Source organism: Girardinichthys multiradiatus, chromosome 9 (genome assembly GCF_021462225.1).
Source record: "Girardinichthys multiradiatus isolate DD_20200921_A chromosome 9, DD_fGirMul_XY1, whole genome shotgun sequence".
In the NCBI taxonomy this organism is placed as follows: Eukaryota; Metazoa; Chordata; class Actinopteri; order Cyprinodontiformes; family Goodeidae; genus Girardinichthys; species Girardinichthys multiradiatus.
In genome coordinates this window covers 40,915,540-40,940,945 of record NC_061802.1, presented here as the reverse complement: position 1 = coordinate 40,940,945, position 25,406 = coordinate 40,915,540, and the positions used below count along the sequence as shown (strand labels likewise).

The window sequence follows — 25,406 nt, the reverse complement described above, 5'->3', positions numbered from 1 at the left end:
CTACCTTTACACTGGATTCAAAAAGCAAATAGTCTGAATGCATAACATTCCCAAGATTTCATGATATGTCATTGAACACACACAGAACAGTTAACAGAAATGTGCAGAGATTGTCATCAGAACTTGGGATCAGATTGTCAGTCTTTCTTTGTATATTTGCATTTTCGGTGGTTTTCAGTTCTTGACTATACAGCTTTCTGCCCAGGGTGGAATGGCCTTGTGGATGCCACTAACATCTAAGATTTATTTATTTTTCCTAAGTTGATTGTCAGTCACACATGGAACAGTTGTCTGTTACCCAACAGCATGTCAAGTCAAAGGGATTGGCTGCAGGGCATCCACAAAGACAAAAGCTGATTTTGGTGTCTGATTTTTATAATCCCGGCGTAAATTCAAAAGCCATATTTAAACTGATTAGATCTCAGCTAGATGTATTCATGATTTGGTTTTAGATTTAAGAAACATTAAATTAGGTTACTTTACAGATAAACTTCATTAATATGTATGTTAATATGTGAAATAACATGTAAAAATGGATTTTTAACTTTTGGCAAAAAGAGGGGGTGGGAGGCTCGTCCAGGTCGAAATAAATGCACGAACCGCCCCTGTTTTCCACTCCCACGTTTTAACGGTCTGACCTTTTTTTCCCTCTTGAAATTTGTACGAATCATATTTCCTTATAGCTTACAACATTCCTGGAATGTTTCTGTGAAGACCTCGCAACGAATCAGTCATGTTGTAATGTGTTATAAAATGTACCGGCTCTCCCATAAAAATAAACATTTCGCTTGTCTTCTTTAGTCTCGAACGCTGCATGGGACTCAAACTTCGCTCCTAAAGGAAAACAAAGTTAACTCGTTTACATGACACAAGCACAACCAGCCAGCTGAGGGACTGCTGTTGCAGCTCTGAATCCAATTTCTCCCCTCGGACTCCGCCCCCTCCTCCATGCTCTTCCTCCGCCCCCTCCTCCATGCTCTTCCTCCTCCTCCTCCTCCTCCTCCTCCGTGCTCCTGCTTTTGATCCCACAGGGACTCGGAGCTTTAACATTCCTCTCATTCCGGGCGCAGCGAACAATCGCCTCTCAGTTATTTATCCGCGCGGCTCGCAGCTTCACGCGCTCAGTTAGCTGCTGCCCAGCCAGCGCGCGCACACGTGTCCACGAGCTCTGGGAAACTATAGTTGGTGTCTTTAAAGCCAGGCGCAGAATATTGAAAGGACAGACTTTAATCAGACTTCGCAGGGGACTGAGACGCGGTAAGTTTCTTTAATTCATTATTTGTAGTTTTCGCTTTCGGACAGTTTAAATGTGTGAATGTTTACTGAACGAACTTGTCAACGGCGTCCCGAATGGCGCAATGTATGTATGCACTCTATATTAGTCTTATAATAAGGGTAAAGCACAGTGGATAGGCGTGTATAGATAATTAGTGGAGGGTTTGTGTCTCTTTATTTGAGTGTTCGTTTTTTATTAATATAATTATTATTTCAGCCTGTCTTATATCTTTGTATCTGGAGTGTGTGGGTACTAACATTCAGTTTGAAGTGACATCACCCTCAAGGGTATTTCCAGCAATAATTCATTAGATGTTATGCAACTATTATTATAATGAAGCATGAAGAACTGTCCAGGGTGAACGCCTCCTCTCACCCAAAGATAGGCACCAGCTCCCCTGCGACCCTGCACAGATAAGCGCATATAGACGATAGATGGATGCATAAGAAGGAAACATTTAACTGTAACAGTCAATAATGTTGTTTGGCAGGCCCGGGGTGTATTTGATGCCGTTCAAATTGCTTTTTCTCCCATTCTTTCCCCCATTTCTCTTCTTTCTTCCCTTTAAGAAATGACAACAAACCATTTACTCACTCATTAACTTAACTATTCCACATCAGTTTGTTTCTCTGGGAAGGTAAGTGTTTTTTATGAATTATGGAGACAGATAATGCTCAAATGTCTGTCCTAAATTTAATAAAATTTCATATTATTTTCAGAAGATGTTATATTACATCCTATTTAGAGTGACTGTTGTTCTGATCCACATCAGGACCTGTTGACTCTTATAAAATATGACAGATCAAACCAAAATAACAATAAGTTACTTCCTGCTGAAGCGACTTTATCAGAGTCAGAGAACCACTTTTCCTTACAGAAGACAATTAGGAGATTATAGTACAATACTTTAATACCAACCATTCATGCAGGAATGAAATACCCACCTGGCAGATAAACTTCTCAGAAAAGACAGTGTTATTTCGTAGCTTCAAAGGTTAGGTATGAACCAAACAGAACTACAAAGATGCAGAATGGAGGGGTGGGATGCCCAGCGCTTGCCTTTTTAAGACTGATCAGGACTCCTATTTCTTTCTTTCAGATCTCTGATTGTTGAGGTGCTAACACTTCCACATCAAGCTTGGTTGTTGCTTAAGTTTTGGACTGAATCCTATTGACTGAAATGAGGACAGCCGAGGACTCCTCTGGAACTGTCTTGCATCGCCTCATCCAGGAGCAGCTCCGTTATGGAAACCTGACAGACACTACCACTCTTCTGGCCATCCAGCAGCAGGCCCTGCGTGGAGGAAGTAGCGGCGGAGGCACAGGCAGTCCACGCTCCTCTTTGGAGAGCCTCACACAGGAGGAAACCCAGTATATGCAGATGTCGACGCGGCAGGAGCCTCAAGGACAGGAGCACCAGGGGGACTGCCTGCCCTCTGAGAGCCCAATGTGTCGTCTATATCAGCTCCACAGGGAACAGCTGCCAACCTATGAGGAGGCTAAAGCGCACTCGCAATACCTTATCTCTCAAAGGGGAAGATTGAAACAGGACGGCCCCAGCATGGACATAGTGGGAATTCAAAGGGAGGGACAGTGGGACCTGAAGCGGGAACATGCTCGCTCTCTGAGCGAGAGGCTCATGCAGCTCTCTCTGGAGAGAAACGGACACAGAGACACTTTGCCTCTGACCTCTTCACACAGCTATCCACAGCTTTATAAAAATATTGTTTTAAACACTGCGGTGGCTGACAGACAGGAGATCCAACAATGTGCAGACCAGCGGGGACCTCCTCCAGACTATCCTCTATGTGCCACAGTTCCTGAATACATGCTCAGCTACTCACAGGAGCACGTACAGTACCACAAAGACCCTCCTCCCCCATTCTACTCACACCACATCAGGTAATCTATAATCCTATAATCGAGTAATGATGCCATTATGATTATCGGACAATAACATAGGACCAACAAAAGAACTCCAGAAAGCATTCTTTTATCATTTTTGTGGTTTTCAGGTGTGTTGTGGTGAATCACTTCTGTCTGCCCTTTGCAGGTATGTGTCTGCTCAGGCCCAAGTGGCCCACAACAGCGTCAGCACATCCCCCAACAGCAATGACGTGTTGATGAAGGAGAACGAGCAGCTGAGGAAGGAGCTGCAGGTGTACATTCAGAAGGCTGCCAGACTGCAGAAGGTGAGCAAGATAGCCCCAACCCATGGAGAAACAATTCCTCTTATGTCTGCTTCTCATACTCGCTGTTTCTTTCCTCACAAACGGCATCTCACTACAGAGGCCCATACAACTTTTGTGGGGGGTGCGCTCTGGCATTTCAGCCTGTTTTTAACTACAGTGAAAGCAGTGAGGGTATAAAAGCCAAAGGAATGTTGAAATAACTACGGCTTTACGGTGTTAACATAGAGATACAGCGATCAGAGATTCCAGTCTCCAGCATTTCACATGCTCTGAATTGATTATACATTTCTAAGGCATGCATGAATTGGCTTGGCAGACAGCACATTATTGTATTTGAAAAAAAGTTAGGCACGGAACAGTTAAGATGTGAAGGAGCAATATGACCAGCTCCCGTCAAAGCCTACCTCTGTTGCAGCAGCATGAATGCTTATTCATGCCACCAGTACACAGGCAGGCAGCTTTTTCACTTCTTCAAACTGAAAATAACTTTAACACAAAAGAGTGTTTTGGTAAATGTGACCTGGTAGTGCTTAGGTATGTTGCTCTCACTGATCAGATTTTGGAGTTTCTGACTGGTCACATTGAAGAAATATTTGTGAATGGCTCCCATTTGTGGGGCAAGTGTTAAGGGTTTTCTCACCATTCCAGACTTTGGAATGCCCACAAAGCATCTCATCTCTTTTGTCTTGTTAAAGACAGCAAACTGCTGCTTGACATCCATAGATGCTCATTCAGGAATTTAAACTCTTCCTCAGTTTTGTATTGTGTTTAAAAGCCATGTGTCTGTAAATGGCAATGATTTATTAGCCTCTTTGATGCATAAACCCACATCCAGAAATTGAAAGAAATGTCTGATCTTCTTGTGCTTTCTCCCTAGTTGGAGCTTGAGATTCAACAGATATCCGAGGCTTATGAGACCCTGATGAGAGGCTCTTCTAAGCGGGAAGCCTTGGAGAAAACTCTAAGGAATAAACTGGAGGCAGAGATTAAGAGGATGCATGATTTTAACAGAGACCTCAGAGGTATTTGGTCAATTTATATGTTGAGGCCTGGGTACCAGCTTTTTGGTGTGATATTTGTGTGTAACTTGTGTGTTGCGAATGTTTTCCCTGCACAGAGCAACTTGAAACAGCTAACAAACACAGAGCTGCCGGTGACGCAGAGTGCATAGACCCAAGGCAGCATGTCTTCGTAAAACTCTTGGAGCAAAGTGAGTAAACATCTGCATTAGTCTTGTTGGTCCTTTCACATATTTGTCCCAGACAAATATGGTAATTGATGTGATTTGTCAAAATAGACTCTGTGATTCACTTAATAACAGCGGTGACATAGCTGAGCAGGGATTGGCGTCCTTCTCATTAATGACACACATGTCAGCATCTCAACTGTCAGCTTAGACACTGAGCTTTATTTCAAAGCTGTAGTAAAGGTGACCTGAGTTTGGACTTCATGGTATTTCTGGCAGTTCTGTCATTATACTCACCTCCCTGAACCCCCAGCTTTTCTGTTGTGCATCACTGCAACTTCCTTTTTCTAAAGGAACTAATAAGTGTGGGACTCCAGGGCATCCTGACCTATATCAGCACGACCCCTGGCTTGCATATTCTCCTTGTTTGGGCATTTTATTACCTCGTGGTTTAATGATGGTCAGCCAGCTGTGAATATTTCATCTCTCCCTCTAGGCTACAGAGGAAACAGATATATCTTGTTTCAGCTAGTGCTATTATTCTTTTACCTGATGGTAAAAGGATATTTCAGATCATTTCATATTTGAAGTGAGGTTCAGTTTAAAGCTTATATGCAGTTAATATCTTAACTGTGGGTCATAACTATCTTGAAGTCTTTATTTAGTTTAAATTAGGTTAATTTGGTCCCAAAGGCTGAAGCTAACAGCTAGTGAGAGAGGAGCCAAGACCAAAGTGGACTTCTGCCATCTTAAAACAACTTACATTTTTAAAACGGTTTATTGATCTATTTAAACACTGCTTTGAAAACTTTCTGGTTTGTATTGAATGGTTATTTATAAAGAATCTGCTAAATATTTACACAGGTAATTGATGTTGGAGGCGTGCAACACCAGTGATCTTCCTGTATCAAACGTCCACTGAAAACAGAACATGAACACGTGGAAATAAGTATTGGCTTCTGCTTAAATAACCACCCAAATGCCAATGTGATGAGGTTTAAAGGTTGATAAAGTAGCGTTCACATAAACTGGTATGATGCAGAAGTGTTTGGTCTTGTCTTCTATCAGACTAGACGTTAGCATTAGCCCCCTGGAGCAACTGATCTGAAATGTATACTAAATGACAATGCCACAAGAAGGATCTATTTCAGGTGAGATATAAACTGCTAAAATCCTTTTTACAAAACCTCACTTCAAAACTTCTGAACTATTCCTTTAAGGATTCATTGGAATATTGTTGGCAGCAGCCTCGCTGACCAGTTTTGGCATTTGACCAATTTGAGACTTTAGGTTTGAAATGTTTCTGCTATAAAGAGTTATCATAATGTTGCACCGGCCAAAACCACTAATAAAAACACAGTCATGGGAGGTGCTGTCCATGTATATTTTTTTAACAAGACCTGCTTGAGGAATATTTTGAGCTGCTTGTTTACTTCACGTCCTTAGAAGCATTCCAGAGCTTTTGCCAGTACAAAGCTATGCTTGTGTGCATAAGTGGATAAGAGGAAGTCTGCATTCCCTCCACAGGCATGCACTTGTGTTGTGTAATCAGCCTCCTTTTTAAAGTGGCACAGGGGAACCATAAAACTTGCTCTCCTTTCTAGAACACCCATTAAAATGTAAAGAAGCTGTAAGATTAATAAAGGAGAATTTCTGTTTCTTTTGTTGCTGATTTCAAGCTTACATGTACAACTGCTTTTTATATCTGTGAGTATAAATGTGTCTTGTTGGGCACATTTGTGTTAGTTGGGAGTCTGAGTGATTGCTTAGTCATTTGACTGATCTCACCAAGATTGACACGTTGGCATTCATTTTAAGAGGAAATGCCACTGACACTCTTTTCTCACATCACCTGTTTTCTCTTTAAAATCCCTCTTTATCTCAGACGAAGAGCAGCAGCGGGAGCGCGAACAGCTGGAAAGGCAGATTCAACATCTGCGCATGTCTGGCGAAGAATGCCAGCACAGAAGTGAACTGCTGGAGCAGGCCATGGCCTCGGCACAAAGCCACAACCGGCAGCTGGAGGAAGAGCTGCACCGGAAGACAGCCTACATGAAGAAAGTGGAGCGGCTGCAGAGCGCCCTCGCTCAGCTACAGGCAGCGTGCGAGAAGAGGGAGGTGCTGGAGCTGCGGCTGCGCACTCGGCTGGAGCAGGAGCTGAAGAGCCTCAGGGCACAGCAGGTTAGGGAAAGAAGTCATTAACATCTGCATCTTAGGAAGTTGTCAGTTGGAAAAAATGTCAAACATTGGTGTAAATGTTAGTTAATCGGTCTGTTGTGTCTTTTCTGTCTGTGCCAGAACCAGACAACCAACCTCACAGCATCAGAGCTGAGCTCGTCCAAGTTGCAGCTGGAGCTGAGGGAAAAAGAGGAGCGTATCCTGGCTTTGGAGGCGGACATCACCAAATGGGAGCAGAAGTACCTGGAGGAGAGCACCATGAGGCAGTTTGTCATGGATGCAGCAGCAACAGCTGCAGCACAGAGGTATGATGAAACTCAACCTGGGTACCGTGACAGTTTTTGATTTGGGTCAATGTGCATACCATCCAGGGGCGCATGGGCTGGGAGGAGCTGCAAACACCTGGGGAAACCAATAGTCATTAGTCAGTCACATGTCCAGTCAATGCTGTGTTGTTAACAGTGTAAGCACTGTGAGAAAATATATCTTTGTACCAGCACTGGCTATCACACTGAAGCTTGTCTCTGATTCACAGCTTCTGATTCATCGCAAAATAAAAGACTGTTACATCTTTTTAATTGGGGGGTGAGCAGGAGGAGGGTTTTTATTATTTCATGGATATTAAAATGTCCTGAATGTAAAAATAAAATCAGCTTCTTGTTGATCAGGTGTTTAATTAAAAAAAACACAATGTGTTTTATTGCTTCCAGGGATACAACAATCATCAATCATTCACCCAAGAATTCACCTAACAGCAGCTTCAATGAAGACCTGCCTTGGTCAAGTCACAGACACCAGGAGATGGAGAACAGGTACTCCTCATTTTTGTCTTGGTTATGTCTACCATGTTGGTTTATACCTGCTGCTCATGGAACTATAAACTCATGTTGTTTTTCATGTGTTAAGGATCCGTGAACTTCATGCTCAGCTGCTGGAAAAGGATGGTGTGATCAACGTCCTCCAGCAGCGCTCCAGATGGGAGCAAGGCCAGCTGGAGAACCAGGGGCTTCGTCCGGCCAGATCCGTCCCCACAATCAACACCGTGACGTGTAGCACATTGAGTAAAGGTGAGGTTTTGTTCCTACTATTCATGCATTCAACAGAACTTTGTATCTTTAATATCACATGACACTATGTGACAACTGCCAGAGCCAGACCGAACATATGCATGGTAAAAAAAAAACAGAAATAGGGTGAAGGAGGCAACCCTTTCGTGTTACTCAACTAGGAGACATGTTTTAATACGGGAATGCATATCGTCTCTCACTCCAGAATAGCCCGTTCAGGAATAGTCATGGGAAGAACTTGCAGGGGCAGGTTTTTGGGGGGGTGTAATTGTGGATGAAAGCGGGTAATTAAATGGTGTCCTCTCTTTGTCTGCATTTTTAGGAAAGAGCCTCTCAGATGACCAGACAGGTGCTGCTGTGTTGAAAACCCCGTCCTTTGTCACGGCCAAGGCCCCGACCCAAGACTCCAGCACCCAGAGCGATGAGACCATGCAGGAGCTGGAGGTCATTGCAGAGCAGGACAAGTTACAGGCGACTGCAGGGATTTCGACGGGTGGGTTTTATGTTTGGTAAAATTATATAATACATATAATCTTTGAGAGCCATTGACCAGCATTCAGTCTAGTTGGATGTTCACTTTTTTCATTTCATTTCATTTTTATTTAAATTTCAACTACACTGGATAAAAACGTCTTTTTGCTAAAACAGTCCTGGGTCACGTGGAGACAGATCTAAGTCTAGGTTGATTGGGTTATTAGTTTGACCAAGTACATTGGGATAGGTTGTCAACCCAAAAATAGTTTAAAATAACTAATGTCCAACAAAAAATTTTATGATTGGGTAAAAATTATTTTTGTTTTTTTATTCTGTGTTAAAAATAGATCAGTTAAAAAAAATGAAACAACCTAATGACAAAAATCTTCTTAGTATATAAAAGAGTATAAAACTTTGCCTGTCTATTTTGACTTTAAGATAAATTCTTTAGTCAAATTGTGATTTTCCCAGCATTTACATTCAGGACCCTTATTGACATAAAAACAGGTAGAAAAGTGGTCATTATATGGGTTTGTCTGCAGGTTACATAATGACCCTATTATATTTAACTATAAAGGCGTAGTGAAGAAGAAATATGGTCAAAAAGCTGGACCCGTATGGGTCCATTGTGAACTGGTTTACTCATTACCTGTTTGAGACCTATCTATCTAAGACCTACATAAGGTACCCAATTGGATTTACCCAGATGGGTTCCGTACGAAATCTCATTTTGAGCCAAGGCCAAAGCCTCCATCCACCCTGAGCAAAACCCTATAGGGCTGCCATAAACGTGTTGTTTGGGATTGAGCTTAGCTAGCTCTAGCTTGTTCTGAACAAGACATTAGCAGAACCCACTACCAGTAAGATTATTATACAGCATCATTTTACCTTATTACCCTGTCTTATTTTATCATGTAAAAGAGTTGCTGTATAGTCTTATCAGTTCATTGTATGGTTCTAAATGGTGGTGAGAAATGAATAATGAGGCTCCTTTTAGTATCTTCTCTAATCCAATAAACTGGGTCACATTTTTTGAGGATGTTCTGGTAAAACTACCAAATGTCTGCCCCAGCAGTAAACCTAGGGTTAAATAAGTAACCCAACAGTTTACTAATGGTGGTAATATGACATAGATAATAGAAGTAAACAAGGCACATACAAATACCCTGCCAAATACCCAGAGTCGCTAAGATGTTTGACTTAGCATACCAGCACTATTCTCTAATTCTCCCATTTATTTTGTCTGTTTTAGGCATCTTGGAGGAGCCGAAGGCAGTGCTCAAGATGTTCAAGTGCTCAGATGCAGAGGCTATTGAAATCCTCATATGAGCCATGACTGCGGCTTATAAGACAGATAGGTGACGGCAACATTATCCAGCGGAGTTTTAGATAAAGTTTTCAGTCGATGTGATCTGTGAACAGCTTGCAGAGTCCAGAGCGTGGAACTGGGATTTTGAGGATAGCAGAGCTTTCCTTTAGCTGTTTCTGCACATTTCACAAATGAATGGGGGGATACTACAAGGTACCTGGACAGTATTTTGCAATGTAAAAGGAACTGGGCTGCTGATACTGCATGTTGTTTGTCATTAGTTGTGAATTGTATTTATATTTGTAAATGCTGCGTCTTTTGTCATGTGACTGTTTCAGAGGTGTTCCATCTTTTCATGTTAACATCAGTTTTGGTCTAGATTCTTTTTTATTATTATTTTATATTCTGTTTGGCTTTCTTGAATCTTGAATTTACTGTGGCATCACAATAACCACACTCTACCAGTAATATCTATTTATATAGATGCTCAGAAAAAGAATGGCCTTCATTTGAAAACTGTGTTTGACGAACAGCTCCACCTACAATTAGCAGTTGCCCCTCTCTTTTAAATGCATTTGGGACCCCTGCTCGCAGCTCAGTGGAGGATTCAGAAACTTCACTTGAATGCAGAGCTTGCAAAATGCCCGCTCATTTCTCTCCTAAAAAAGCTTGCGAGGATTGACAGCGTTTCACTGGCGTCCAATTTTCCAAATCCCGAGTTCATGTTTGTGGCCTCAGATGGCGGCTGCCCAGCATTTCGCTCCCCTCCGATGACACACTGGAGCTAATCTTCTCACATTCCTTGCTGAGGGAATGCTCCAGTTTAAGAAAAAGGCTATCTAAAGTGTGACCCCTCGGCCTTGTTAAAATGGCACACATTCTTTTGTATGCTTGTATGCATGCTTTTCTTGGGCCATTTATTTCTTCCCCGTGCTGGTAGCTGGTTCTATCGTGCGTGAGAAGGTTTTCAACTATAATTGTCCTGCATCTGCTATTCTATTTGTTGTCTCTATCACTGTTTTATATTCAGCAGTGTTTTTACCTTTATGTTTAACAAGGAATTTTCTATTTATTTCTCCTGCTTAGTGTAGGATTACTCAACACTGTTGAATGCTGACTACTGTTTTCAAGGATTTTGTGTTGTATATAACTGGAATGTGACATAATCCAACTTAAAGTGTTTATCACATGAAGCTACTATTTCATCTATTTATCATCTAGTTTTATCTCTGATGTTTATTGTGTGAACGGCATTAATTAAAAGTATATTCTGAAGAGCACAAATAGCAAACAAAACCTCACATTTAATATATTTTTCTCTACTAGTTTCATTTTTCCCATCATAGTGCATTTGCCGGTCAATGCCATGTCCCAGTCTGTGTTACACACTGTCCTCTTATTTTGGAATGTTGTTTACATGAATGGCAATTTGAAGTGAGAAAAGTTAATATATTTCGCTTGTTTCTTGTCTTCATATATATATATATATATATATATACATGTAATTGTTTTGTGTCCTGGTGCCAAAGATGTACTTTGTGTTTAATTTATAACTGATGATAAAAAACAAAGGGCCGAGGAAAGTGCCTTGCTTCAGCTGGTTGAATCGATTTGATGTTGCTGTGAACTTTTGGAAAGGAAACATTTGGATGTATGCCTTAACATTTCACAATAATAAATAATAAATAAAAAATTCTAATATATGTCTGATGAAGAACTTTCTATTTGTTTAAAATACAGGCTAAAATATAACCCCCACTAATAATTGAATAGATATCTTTTAACAGGATGCAGGGAAACCAAACACATTTTTGTGTTTTAGACAGGTGTGAAAAAAAGCAGTAAACAATGAATGCTTTCAGAAATATACATGATGATTGTTTATTTTTTATCAATTTACAAAATGCTAAGCGAGCGAACCCAAACATGCAGCCAAAGCCATTAAGAACTATCTTCAGCATAAAGAAGAACAAGACTTACTAGAAGTGATGGTATGGCCCCCACAGAGCCCTGATCTCAACATCATGGAGTGTGTCTGGGATTAGATGAAGAGACAGAAGGATGTGAGAAAGGTTACATCCACAGAAGATCTGTGGTTAGTTCTCTAAGATGTTTGGAACAACCTACCAGTCGAGTTCCTTCAAAAACTGTGTGCAAGTGAACCTAGAAGAATTGGTGCTGTTTTGAAGGCAAAAGGTGGTCACACCAAATATTGATTTGATTTAGATTTCTCTTTTGTTTCTTTGCTGCATTTTGTTGATAGATGAAAATAAATGATTAACACTTCCTTTTTTTAAAGCATTCTTTGTTTACAGCATTTTTTCACACCTGCCTAAAACATTTGCACAGTACTGTATGTCCACACTTTTTGTCATAATCATCTTTCAAACTTTCTTTTCATTTTTAGCCTTTCAGGGTTAGTAAACCTGCTAGTGTGCTTTGTAAAATTGTCCTGCTGCATAACCAAAATGAAGTTAAGCTTAGGCTCACAAGTTGGTGGATGGATGTTCTCTTTCAGGGTTTTCAGTTATAAAGCAAAGTTTAATGTTCCATCAACTAGAGCAAGTTTTCCAGGTGCTGATGTAGCAAAGCAACCCCAGACAATCACAACACCCTTACAATGTTTGCTAGGGTGTTATATTTCTGAAATACTCTGAGATTTATGCCAAAGAAAATTTTTTCAAGTCTTGAGGATAATTAAAAAGTTTTTTTTGCTAAATCTGAAACAGGCTTTTATGTTATTTATGGTTGGAAGTCACCCATTGATGCAGTCTCTTATTGGCCAATCCGGAACACTGACCTTAACTGAGGCAAGTGCAGCCTGCGGTGGTTTAGATGTTGTTTTGGGTTCTTCTGTGACCTGGATGAGTCACTGATGGGCTCTTGGGTTAAGTTTGGTAGGTCTCATGGGGAAGGTTCACCACTGTTCCATGTTTTCTCCTTTTGTGAATGATGTCTGCACTGTGGTTCACTAGTCCCAAAGCCTTGAATATGGCTTCTAATTCTCTCAGACAGATGGATTTAATGATTTGGTTTCTCATCTGTTCCTGAATTTCTTTAGCTCAGGACATGATCTCTCTTTTTGACATCTTTAGACCTACTTCATGTTGTCAGACAGGTTCTATTTAAATGATTAAGTGACTGTTTAAGTGATTTCTTACCAAATTAACATGGTTAATCTTATTTAACCCGGGATTCACCAAGTAGACAATTGTGTTTTCACATAGGGCCGGGTTGGATAGGATAACATTTTTCCATTAAGAAATAAATGATAATTTGATAACTACTTCATCTATTAACTTTGTCTGATCACTTGAAATATTTAAGTGTGAAAAAGAATAAAACAAGGAAAAATACTTTTTTATGACACTTTATGGCAACCATACGTTGCGACATCATCACTAGCAGCAAAACAGGCCCTCTTAATGATGCAGCCACCACCATGCTTGACAGTTGGTTCAGTGTTCTAAGCTTAGAAAGCATCAAATTGACTGCTCTAAAATACTTCTTGTCTTTGTCTTCTGGAACAAGTTCTTTCTTAGTCTGCACCTTCTATGTCTATGTTGATATGAAACCTATCAATGTGGACCATCACACTGGTGTTATAAGATCTTTCTGTTTATTTTAGGGTTGGATTTTTCAGGTGTCTCGTTTGTTCCTGAACATTACAACCAATTTGCCTTCATCAGTTTGGGTCAGATACGTTCCAGCAGGGAAATGATCCTGAGAATTTTGATGCATTTTGTCTGGGCCAAAAAAAGGCGAGGCTTGGCCCACCACAACACAATTGAAAACTCAAATTCAGTCAGAAATATTAGCTAAACAGCCTGGCAATGTTTGCTAACACTAGTTCCTTTAATTTCCTAAAAGTTATGTTAGCAAGAAAAGCAAGATATTCAGATATTCATTGTTAATTGTGCAATTTTTAATGTGTTGTTTTCATTAAGAAAAACTAAACTTCTGATTGTATTAATTTTCTCCCAGCAGTAGCTTCCAAGGTGGTTGTAAAACTAGTTCTGTCTGACATGATGGACTAAACCAGATGAACATATTTCTTTTTTGCTCAATTTCTGAATCATTCAGCTTTATGCTGGTTTTTAACAACTTGTAACTTTCACCGTTAACCTTGTTTCAGTTTACGACAGCTGATTGTTGTGGAGTATCATCATCCTCCTGGTATCTGTCAGCAGAATGGTTGTCGTAAAAAAGCAGTGAAGAATTTAACAGCAAGGGACTCACATCCCCCTAAAATTAGAGCAGACTATTTCGACCATGAAATTCCCTTAACGAGTGGCATATTTTAAGTGTCATGTGCCTTTAAAATGAAACCATGAAAAACCATAAAATTAGACCATGCAGTCTAACCAGCGGCACTGACCGTTTCCCCATTAAAGAAGTCATTCATGTGCAATTAGATGAGCCCTGCTAAGAAGATTGTCTCTGATTTACTGGACAGCTGTTCATTCTTTAACGTTAACACTGAACACTTTAATGAAAAAAATAAAACATATCTATCTCTTCATCTCCATGGAGTCTTTATTGCATGATGAAGTACAATGGGAGTTATCAGCTGTGTTCTTAGGCCATACGGTTTGATGATAAGTCGACTTTAGGACCGCGTTGACCATGGCTTGTGTTAACTCCATTGTTGCCATGCTTTAGCGCCCGTTTGTTTGTTGATCAGATGATGAACAGCCAGTTCAAGTTTAAAAGCAGTTCTCAATAATTTGCCTGCTGCTCCTTTTTCCATTTTCTTTTTTTGCAGCACTAGAGGCCTTTATTTTTAATTTTTTTTCAATAGTAGGTAGACAGGAAAGAGGGGCACAGAGAGGGGGAGACATTCAGCAAAGGTTGCTGGGTCCAGGACTCGAACCCAGGACAGCCTCATCGAGGACTATAGCCCCTGCACTTGGTCGGCGCTTAACCCCTAGACCACAAGTACCGTGCCCTTTTTCCATTTCTAAGATCTAATTGCAACCCACTTATGATCCACCAGTGACTTGTCATTTCTTCCCCTCTCTTAAGCATTTGTTCAGGAGTGTATAGTTATTTGCCCTGCTAAGGATGTTGCTGTAAAGGACTGGTGACCTGTCCCGGGTGCACCCAGACAACATAGATAAAGACGGAAAAAAATCATATCTGTGTGGAGACTTTTCCCTTAAAATTTAATGCAAAATTTACCTGTTTTGAGATTCTTTTCTTTATTTTTTTAGCTTTACTTTTTCTTTTAATGAACAGTAACTTGTATGCCACCTTTATGATTATGTGTACATTTGATACAGTTATCTTCTCTGCTATGCTTGATTTCTACATGACGTTGTCTACATGATGTTGTCATTAACATATCCTGGCTTCTTATAGCTTTCACAGAATATTCCAAACATGTAAAAATTTTCTCAGGAAGATTAAGTCTACAATGGTAGAATAGGGAAAATTTTTTAAATTGCTTGGGTGAAGCTTGACTTACTGATTATCACTTCATCTGTTTTCGTACTTATTATGTAATTGATTGCAATTACTTCTTCTTTAAAAACATTATCTTATCAACTCATACAACTAAAGGCACATGTTTTTCCATTCTAGTACATTTCTTCAAGTTCTTCATTCTGAAACGTCCTCTGTAGACTTTGACTCTGTGTAAATATTTTGGCCTTCCTTGTTTCCTAAGTGAGCTTGAAATGACATTCCACGGATGCCAAACATTCTCCTGCGGGTGCCTTTTTTTGTAGCCAGTGCCACTTTTCTCAGCTAAGAAAAAGCTGCAATAGTAAATCTCCACCTGTTAAATTCCACTTTCAGATGGGGCACATGTGGCACCACGCTGTCTGTGATTTACCCTTATTTTTGGTCTGGTCTGTGTTCACACAGATCATGTTTCAGATATATTCTGTCTTGCCTCTAATGTCAGTACATGTAAGACACAAGCAGCCCCCCCCCCCACCGAACAGTGATTGGAGTGACTTGAGGAGCGAGGGAGGGGGCCTACAGGGGAAAGGTTAGGATTGCGGGACTCCAGAAACATGTCTGAACTACCCTGATAAGGGAAATGTATTCCTGAAGGAATCTCACCATCATCCAGGTGGGATGAAATGAAATCAACAGACATGTATATATTCCACACACATCTGGATTCTTGTTTTGAGTACTGGGACTGGTGTCAGGTCCAATGCATTTCATATTTCTTCACTCTAACCCCTGGCAAGTGTGAATAGTTCTCACCTGACCACAGCATTTATCTAGTGCAGGGGTGTCAAACTCCAGTCCTCGAGGGCCAGTGTCCTGCAACTTTTAGATGTGTCCCTGGTCCAACACACCTCAAACAAATGGCTGCATTTCCTCCTCAGTATGCAGTCACGTTTCCAGAGTCCTGCTAATGACCTAATTATTTGATTCAGGTGTGCTGAAGCAGAGGAACATCTAAAGGTAGAAGGTTACTGGCCCTAAGGACTGGAGTTTGACACCTGTGATCTAGTGGACAGATGTCAGCAAAGGAAGCTTGCTCAGAATTTTTATGTTTGTATCCTTATGGCACTCCTATTTTGTCCAGATTTACATATTGTTTAGGATTCAAGTTAATAATCCCTTGTTTATATCACACTGTAGATGTATTTGTTTGGTGCAAATTCAGGGAATAGTTAGTAACAAATGATCAACTTTATGAAGCTATTGAGTAAACTTTCTACAAAAAGCCTGAAGGAAATATTTTTGAATCTAACTATGGATCTGTGTTTTGGCTTAATATCCTTGGAGATTCCAAAACTTCCTGCCTACAGCAGCCTTGGAATGTTCCACCCCCTGCCAAATTCTCCACATAATTCAGGGTACTGTTCTAATTTTAGTGCTCTTGCTGAGAAAATGCAAATATCTCATAAAAACCGAACTTGCAGTGGTTATTTTACATTTGCTTCAATTGCAGCAACGGTTGGGATGATGAGCTTCAGGTGTGAGCTGTAGTTCACCAGCAGGAACCTGTATGGAGTGTGGTTATTGTCATCAGGTTAGAACTGAGGGTTGTATTCCATCACTGTTTGTGATAAATGAGTGGTTAGGAACTGTGTTTCTGTTTCATTCCTTCCTGACTGCCAGTGGCAGTAAACAAAGTGGATATGTCTCCCCTAGCTCCACGCAGGTCGAGATTAAATCTAAATAAAGTCACGCACATGACATGTAGCCCACCTGGGCGTGCGTCTATAAGTAGCACGTGGAAGGCTACGTTTGGTCTCTTTTCTGTAATTCGCTGGATGTTCTGACTGTGTTCTGTGCTGCACAGTTCTCGCTCGGATTGCCTGGGTTGTGTCTGGATAGGAAAGCAGTGTAATTAAATAGAGGCCTCTGATAGCGTTCTTCGGTTTTATTGAAGTCCTCGCTCAGTTTGCCTAGTGCCTGCCTGCATTTCCCACGTCTGTGATCGGGATGCTGGCGTGCGCTTCGTGTGGGGTCCCTCTCCAGGTAGAGGACGGACATGATCTGTGCCCCTGTTAGGTATTATTTAGTCAACTCAGAGGTAAGAACGATACAGTCAGAGTTACTTGCAGCAAGGGGAGCCCACTTTGCTGTGAAACTACAAAGTATCTCAGGGAGGCTCTGACGAACCCATGCATGAACTGCAGCATGTTGCCGTTGTCTGTTAGAGAGGACAGGCTACGTCAGGTAGAGAATCTCCTCTTTGCGGCCGAGCTGCTACCCTCAGGGATGCCTCAACCGTGTTCTGGGAGGCGGGGGGATGCGCCAGCGGTGGAATGCCACAGCCCACGGAGGAAGAAGCCTCAGCTGGAGTGCCCATCTCGGCAGGAAGTGGACTCTTTGAGCTCGTATGGCACATATTGGCAATTCCCTCTCGGTAATCCTGTTGGCACAGTCCCAGATGCTGCAGCCGGCATGGCGGGAGCAGCACTGGGCGACACAAATGGCGCGGCCCTCCAGGCCTTTGGACTCATGTCCAGGGAACTCGGTCGCCTTTTGTCCACTCTGGTGGTCACCCGACGCCAGGTCTGGTTGGCACAGGCCCCGATCTCAGATGACTGTAGGCAGAGCTTGCGGAGGCTGCCAGTGATACCGGGCCAGCTGTTTGGACCTGAGGCCGAGAGGGCACTGGAGCACCGTCGGCAGACCAGCCAGGCCCCTGAAGCTTTGGGTGGTCGCAGCAGGGCCATTGGACCCCCTGCTCCACAACCCAGGAGACGTGACGTACGGTACGGCGTCAGCTTCGGACCGCCAATTCTGCACAGTTTATGCAGCAGAGCCACGCTGTGGCGGGAGCTTGGTGGGCAGCCCGGGATGGAACAGGCACCACCTCGGAGGGCTCTGGCGGGCCTGGACAGGCCGGCGCCCCCCCAGAGGCCGAAGCAGGTGGCAGAGGGCGGTCTGAGGGCTGCAACCCGACGGCAGAAAGGTTTTCACAACGGCACCTGGCCTATTGGGAAACCCACTGCAGGGATGCATGGGTGTTAAGAACTATGTCCCAAGGGTACAGGCTGCAGTTCCGCTGTCGGCCTCCACCCCCATCGTCACAGATCCTGCACAAACTGTGGTCTTGCTGCAGGAAATAAACATTCTGCTGGACAAGAAGGCCATTGTGGTGGTCCTGCCACATTCGCAGGCCGACGGGTTTTACTCAACCTATTTCCTGATTCCAAAGAAGGACGGTTCCCTACGGCCGGTGTTGGACCTCAGGGGGCTGAACTACTTTTTGAAGGTGCTGCCATTTCGGATGCTCCGCACCTGCCACGTCCTTTGGGTAATCTGTCCAGGTGAGTGGTTTACATCCGTAGACATGAAGGGCGCGTACTTCCATGTTCCGATCCACCCAGGACACAGGAAGTATTTGCGATTCGCCTTCCATGGCATGGCTTACGAGTTTTTGGTCCTGCTGTTCGGCCTTTCTTTAGCCTCTCAGATTTTCACGAGGTGCATGAAGGTGGTCCTAAGCCCTCTGCGCCTGTCAGGATTTAGGTTCCTGCCATATTTGGACGACTGGCTCATCTGTGCCCCCTCCTCCGGCGGGGTGGATCGGGCGACGTCAAAGGTCCTGGCCCACGTCAGAGCACTGGGGATAGCAGTAAAACATCAGAAGAGTTCTCTCATCCCGGCCCAGGAGGTGGTCTTTATCGGCATGGCGTTGGATTCAGTGGCCATGCTGGCTCAGCTGACCTCGGACAGGGTGGACAGGATTCAGTCCCTGCTCCAGTCTTTTTGAGCGGGTGCGGCAGCCCCCGTCAAACTGTGGCTGAGACTGTCGGGGATGCTGGTAGTGGCCTCGGCTCTGACTCCTCTGGGGTTGCTTTATCTATCATCACCTCTCGGATGGGGAGCATTGTGGCAGTGCAGGTCCGTCCAGGGACTGTGGGGGCCTCAGGAGGGAAGTCTGCACATCAGTGTCCTGGAGCTCAAGACGATTTATTTGGCGCTAAGGCACTTCTCGCTCTCTCTCGAGGGCAAGCATGTGCTCGTCAGGACGGACAGCACCTCAGCAGTGTTCCACGTCAACCACCAGGGTGGGACCAGATCACTGCAGTGCCTGAGGGAGGCCCGGATGCTGTGGACATGGGCATACCGTCGCTTCGCCTCCATCAGGGCAATGCAACTTCCGGGGACGAGGAACTCTTTGGCCGATTATCTGTCCCGACAGAGGCTCCCCCCCGGGGATTGAAGGCTGCATCCTCAGGTTGTACGGCAGATATGGGATTGGTTCGGCAGGGCCCAGGTCGACCTTTTTGCCTCAAGGAGCAGTACACATTGCCCCTTGTGGTTTTCCCTGGCGGAGGCCAGCTCCCCACTGGGGATGGATGCCATAGCGAACGCATGGCCAGCCGGCCTGCTGTATGCCTTTCCCTCGTTTCCGTTGCTTCTCCCCACTCTCCACCGAGTGAGGTCGTCAACCCTGAAGGTTCTGTTGGTGGCCCCCGAGTGGCCCATGAGGGTCTGGTTCCCACTGCTCCTCAGTCTGCTGGACGGGGAGCAGACCTGCCGTCTCAGTTGGAGGGGAAGGTTTGGCATCCATCTCCGGGCAATCTTCTCCTCACGGTGTGGCCGCTGAGGGGTGCTGGCAGCCCCTGACAGATCTGGCGCCATCCATTCAGCGCTGTAACTATGGTTCTGTGAATTCCTGGGTGACTGCCAGTCACACTGGTCACTCGGGAACTTCTCCCCTGGCGAGAAGATCCCAGAGACCGAACGTAGCCTTCCACCTGCTTCTTATAGACGCACGCCCAGGTGGGCTACATGTCACGTGCGTGACTTTGTTTACATTTAATCTCGACCTGCATGGAGCGAGGGGAGACATATCCACTTTGTTTACTCCCACTGGCAGTCATCCAGGAATTCACAGAACCATAGTGACGGCGTAACTTCCGTTATTGCCATCACCTCTTTGAAAAAGGCTTGGTGTCTTTTTATGCTTGCATTTATGTTATTTTTCCCGTGTTCACTCATATTTTCCTCCCAAATTCAGATAACATGTGTTGGGACAAATTGGTAACTATAGCTTTGAATGTGAGCATGAGTGAACTTCTTGACTTGAAAAACTTGACACAACCTTGCTATGACCAGTTGACCTGACTAAGGTGTATCCTGCCTCTCACCCAGTGTCCCAGCTGCAAGAGGCCACAAACCACAAATGCATGTGATAGCCCAACATATCTAAGTGTATATTTGTGAAGTTAAAGTAAAATAATAGATAGTTTTGAAGCTTTAATAATAAAAAGCTGAAAAGTGTCACATGCATTTACATTTAGCCCCCCTGAGTCCATTCTTTGTCAAACAATCTTTCACTGCTATTCCTGCTGCAAGACTTTTAGGGAATGTCTCTAAGAAGGTTGCACATGTAGAGAAGGAAAGTATTGCCCTGTCTCAGTTATTTTGTATAGAAACCATCTGTGAACATAAGCTTTTAGGTCTTGCCACATATTCTTAAATGAGTGTAGGTCTGGACTTTGACTGTTTCATTCTATCACACAAATATGCTTTGATCTGAACCATTCCATTGTAGCTCAGACTGTATAGTTTTGTTGTCTAGTTGGAATCCGGACTTTCTTCCATGTCCTGAGCTTTTTAGAGCCTCAGACAGGTTTTCTCTTAGGATCGCCCTGGATGTAGCTTCATTCATCTTCCCATCAACTACGGTGTTCTCCTCCCTGATGGAGAAAGCCAAATGACAGCATGAAGCTACCACAATAGTATGTTCATGGGGATGTATTATTTTTTCCCACACATAGCACCTCGCATGTAATCTGCTAACAGATTTCAGATTTTTATTAGAAAAAATATTTTGAAAAACATGTATCCCCTCCTTCCAATTCTTTACAGGGATTTAATGTGATAGGTCAACACATAGCAGTGCATAATTGTAAGGTGGAAAGAAAATGATGAAAAGAAGTACAAATAAAAATCTGAAATGCGTGGTATGAATTTGTATCTTGCCCCCTTTACTTTGATGCTCCCCAAGTAAAGCCAGTGTAAGAAATTAACGGCAGATAACATCTGCTTGTAGTAGTCATCAAATAGAGTCTTCTTGTGTTTAATTTAATCTCAGTATAAATCCAACTGTCCTGCAAAGGCTTCATGGGTTTGTTAGAGAAGATTTGTAAAACAAAAAGCCGCTCTGTCAGATGAGACAAAACTGAACACTGGCCAACATGGGAAGTATTGCACATCACCCTGAACATACAATGAAACATGGCATTGGCAGCACCGTGCTGTTTTTCTTTAGCTGGGCCAGGGAATCTGGCTGGAGGTTATGGGAAGATGATGCAGTTAAATCCAGGACAATTTTGGAAGGAAACCTGTTAAAGGCTGTAAAAGACTCGAGACTGGGGCAGAGGTTCACCTCCCTCCAAGACAATGAAGATGTAAAATAACGAACTGGTGGCAAATGAAACAGAAGTAACCGTTAGAGCAACAGGTAAAGGCTTCAGCCAAAACAGGAGGGTATGGTTCAAAAATGCTCTTAAGACCCAAGATCAATGAGTCTTCTTTGTTCTGCTGACATTCACTCTTCACTTCTCATTGCAAACAGCATGCATGGAATCTGAATCTCATGCCAGCCCACATCATTTTCTTAACTAGCTGGCAATAAAATCCAAAGAATTATTGTCATGAGCGTTTCACAGGCTCCGAGTTAAAGCAACATACCAACAGGTGTAGGTCAGCAAGTGCGTAAGCAAAGCTCAGGAATTTCTTTGGCATGCCTCAGCATGCATGATTGGTTTATATAACCTTTTATGGCCCAGGTGTCTTTACACGATGACCTGCTTCACACATCCTCAGCAGTTCTGAGCTGTCTATAGTGTTCATGTAGGTACTAATGTAAGAAGTTACATTAGGGAGGTGAAGTTTTGCTGATATCGGAGGAAATGCAACATATTGTCTTCATGGAAGAATCACATAAATTAATCCCTTCCAAGATTTTATTTTGCATTTTATGTCATGCAAGATACAGATGCTATTTAAAACCTAGACTAAAAAATCCGCAGTTCTGTTAAGATATTTCTGGGAAAACCTTATTTAGTACAGTGCCTTGCAAAAGTTATTGTTATCCTTTGAACTTGTCCCTTTTGTCTTTAAAGTTTTTTTCAATTTCATCCGATTGATCAAAATTACATAGCACATTATTTAGAATTGGAATGAAAACAATACATAGTTTCAAAAATCTGGATAAAAAACATAACGAAGACCAAGAAGCACAGTGGACGGGTTGGGGAGAAAGATTTGGAGAAATTCAAAGCAGAGTTAGGTTCTAAAACAATATTCCAAGCTTTAAACATCTCACATAGGATTGTTTAATTCATCATCCAGAAATGGAAAGAGTATAACACAACTGCAAACCTACCAAGACATGACCAACCACTGATACTGACTGCCTGGGCAAGGAAAACATTATTCAAAGAAGATGACAAGAGGCCCATGGCAACTCTGTAGGAGGTGCAGACACCTACAACTCATGTGGGAGAATCTGTCAACACAGCAACTATTTGGCTACCAAATATTTGCAAATAACTTTCATGGAAGAGTTGCTAGAAGGAAGCAATAGGCCACAGTTTGTCATAAGCCATGAATGAGACAATGCCAGTTTTGTTTTATTATATATTTTCTTTGTCCCTTTTTTAGGAGAATAACATGTTAAAGAAGGTGCTCTGGTCAGATGAAATTAAAATGCTATGTAGACTAACACTGTGCATATCGTTAAAGACACCATCCACGTACTGAAGCTTGGCAGGGCCAGGGAAGCTGGTATGAGTTGATGGAAGATGGATAAAGCTAAATGCAGGACTATCAAGTAAGACAACCTGAAGACAAGAGACTGGACATAGGTTTAGCTTCCAGCAGGACAACAGCCAGAGCTACAATTGATTGGCTTACATCAAAGCATACCCATGTGTTAGAATGGCCCAGTCAGGGTCCAGCTGCAAATCCAATTGAGAATGTGAGATATTTCAACATGAAGAACAGGCTAAGTCTCATTCTCTACATTTGCAACACTGAGTGTTTCCATGCATGGATGTTCGTCCAGTGTCTGTGTTTCCATGTGATTGACTGGCAACCTGTCCAGGGCGAACCCTGCCTCTTGCCCAATACATGAAGATAGGCACCAGACCCCTATAAGGATGGATGGATGGATGGATGGATGAATGGATGGACGGACGGACAAATGGACCAAAAGGTCTGCAGCTTAAATCACAGTCAGTTAAAAAGTGTCCTTACATGCTATAGATTCAGGGTAGATAAATACAAATACCATCCTTTAAAGATTTTTTTGAGTTGCGTTGTGTTTGTCTATCACATCAAATTCCAATAAAATACATTGAAGTTTGTGGTTGTAGTGTGACGATTCAATGAATGTAAATACTTTTAAAGGCAGTTTATAACTGTGAAAGTTTATAAGGAATTAGCTGATGTTTTACAGCAAATAATAAGTTGCTGTGCTAATATAATTTGTTATTTTTCTTTTAACTATGTAGCATTTTGTTTTATTTGTTGCTGCCTCTTGGCCAAGACTACCTTGAAAAAGAGTTTTTTTTTTTATTTCAATGGGACTATCCTAGTTAAACAAAGGTTAAATTAAAAAAAAGCTGCTTAGCACTAATGCTCCTGCTTTCAAGAATTCAAATGTGTCTTATTATAATTGAATACATAAAGATGGTGATGGTTCTGAATGGCATGAAGCGCTGGAGCTGTCGCCAACTGTCTGAGCAGAAGCCTTTGCTTGGCTTTGATTTCTAGTAAAAAACTGTGTTGTGTCTTTAAACATGCTTAATGGTTACAATATCAATGTCAAAAACACCAAACTATAAAAAAATGTTTGGCAAAGATATAATTATGTAAGTGTCGGCGAAGGTAATGGTGTGGGTGTGTAAATGTTTAGAAATGAAGAAGGTGCTCTGGATGGTATATCTTATAAGGATCCACCTTGAGTTCTCCAAATTTGTCTTTCCCATAATGAATATAATGGTGTTGCTTCTAATAGCAAGTAACATGCGTAACCAGGTTACAAATGAAAGTAGAATGTGTCCTTTAGCTGGAAACTGTATTCATTCATTGAAAATTCACTGTTCAGAGTCATCAAATATCCCAGAAACAAATGTTCCTTTTTTAAAACATGTATTTATTTATTTTCAATCTAAAGAATTTATTGTGTAATATAAATGGAACAATTGCATTTACACCCCATCCTCCATGGAAAGACATGATGAAAACAAGTGCGCTAGATTACTTCTCAGGGCTATATAGGTCATTCATAATGAGAACTACTGTATATTCATCAAAGGTTGCATTGTTTTGCGACTTGCTGCTGCCCTCTAATGGTACATTGTGTTATTGTCGTCACTACTGCATCAAGCAAATGGCTCCAAAACTGTCTTTTGGCGGGTAACAAGGTGGTGTTCATTAATATTCATGAGTTAATGCTTCCCATTGGCTATTGACTAAGGCAAGCGCACGGGGATTAGATAAAATATGAGCATGAATGGCTTGTGGTGACTGCACATGCTTTGGCCGAAAAGATGGAGGGTTTCCACTTGAAAACCAGTATCATAATAAAGAAAAAAGATGTATTGTCTGAAAAGCCGCTTGACCACCTGAATAAGAACTGAAGATGCAGCACAGAGTTTGTGCCGCTGTCAGAGATCCCTTTAAATGGACGCTATGGATTTTTGATCAACTAAAAGGAAAGGAGGATTTATGCGTAATTAGTTTAGATTTTAAATATGGGATTAATGGGTTTTTACGTTACTTGCGTTATAGTTTTTTTTATAATAATGGGAGGGATCATAAATACTTAAGTGGTTTCAAAAGTAAAATGTCTTAAAGAAGCATTTCCAATGGATAAAGCAATCTCAATGTGCCAAAACCCGCAATACGAAGCATAGTGCAATAAAGGAGTATAGTATTGTACATTATTCCATGGTTTGCTTATTGTGAAATAAAGGGGTTGGATAATAACGCATTTTCTTTTTTTTTTTTTTTTTTGAATTTAGAAACTTTTTGGTAAAATGATTCTTTAACGTTAAACTAATAACTTACACATTTTATGTCAAATTTGCTTTGTTTTTAGATAGATGGCAGTGAGAACGTCATGCTTTGAATAGTAAACAGGAGGTACTGCTGCACAGTCTACGGCGCTGCCTCCGTTGTCCACGTGACGATGCCGTTTAGCGTAGGATTTTGCTAGTAGGTAGGCAACGGCTGTCTTTCAGCTCCCGTAATTCTGATTGGCCCATCCAGTCGAAGA

At 42.2% G+C, this 25,406-nt stretch overlaps 1 protein-coding gene across 1 annotated transcript; it reads left to right on the top strand.

Moving 5' to 3' along the window:
* Positions 1 to 1,049: 1,049 nt before the first annotated feature.
* amotl2a (angiomotin like 2a) lies at positions 1,050 to 11,385 on the top strand. Its single transcript, XM_047375775.1, has 11 exons — positions 1,050 to 1,257; positions 2,376 to 3,178; positions 3,330 to 3,468; positions 4,346 to 4,490; positions 4,586 to 4,678; positions 6,540 to 6,835; positions 6,953 to 7,137; positions 7,543 to 7,644; positions 7,739 to 7,899; positions 8,222 to 8,392; positions 9,626 to 11,385. Exons 2-11 carry the CDS (start codon positions 2,457 to 2,459, stop codon positions 9,700 to 9,702), a joined length of 2,091 nt encoding a protein of 696 aa, XP_047231731.1. The 5' UTR covers positions 1,050 to 1,257; positions 2,376 to 2,456; the 3' UTR covers positions 9,703 to 11,385.
* The last annotated feature ends 14,021 nt before the right edge of the window (positions 11,386 to 25,406 follow it).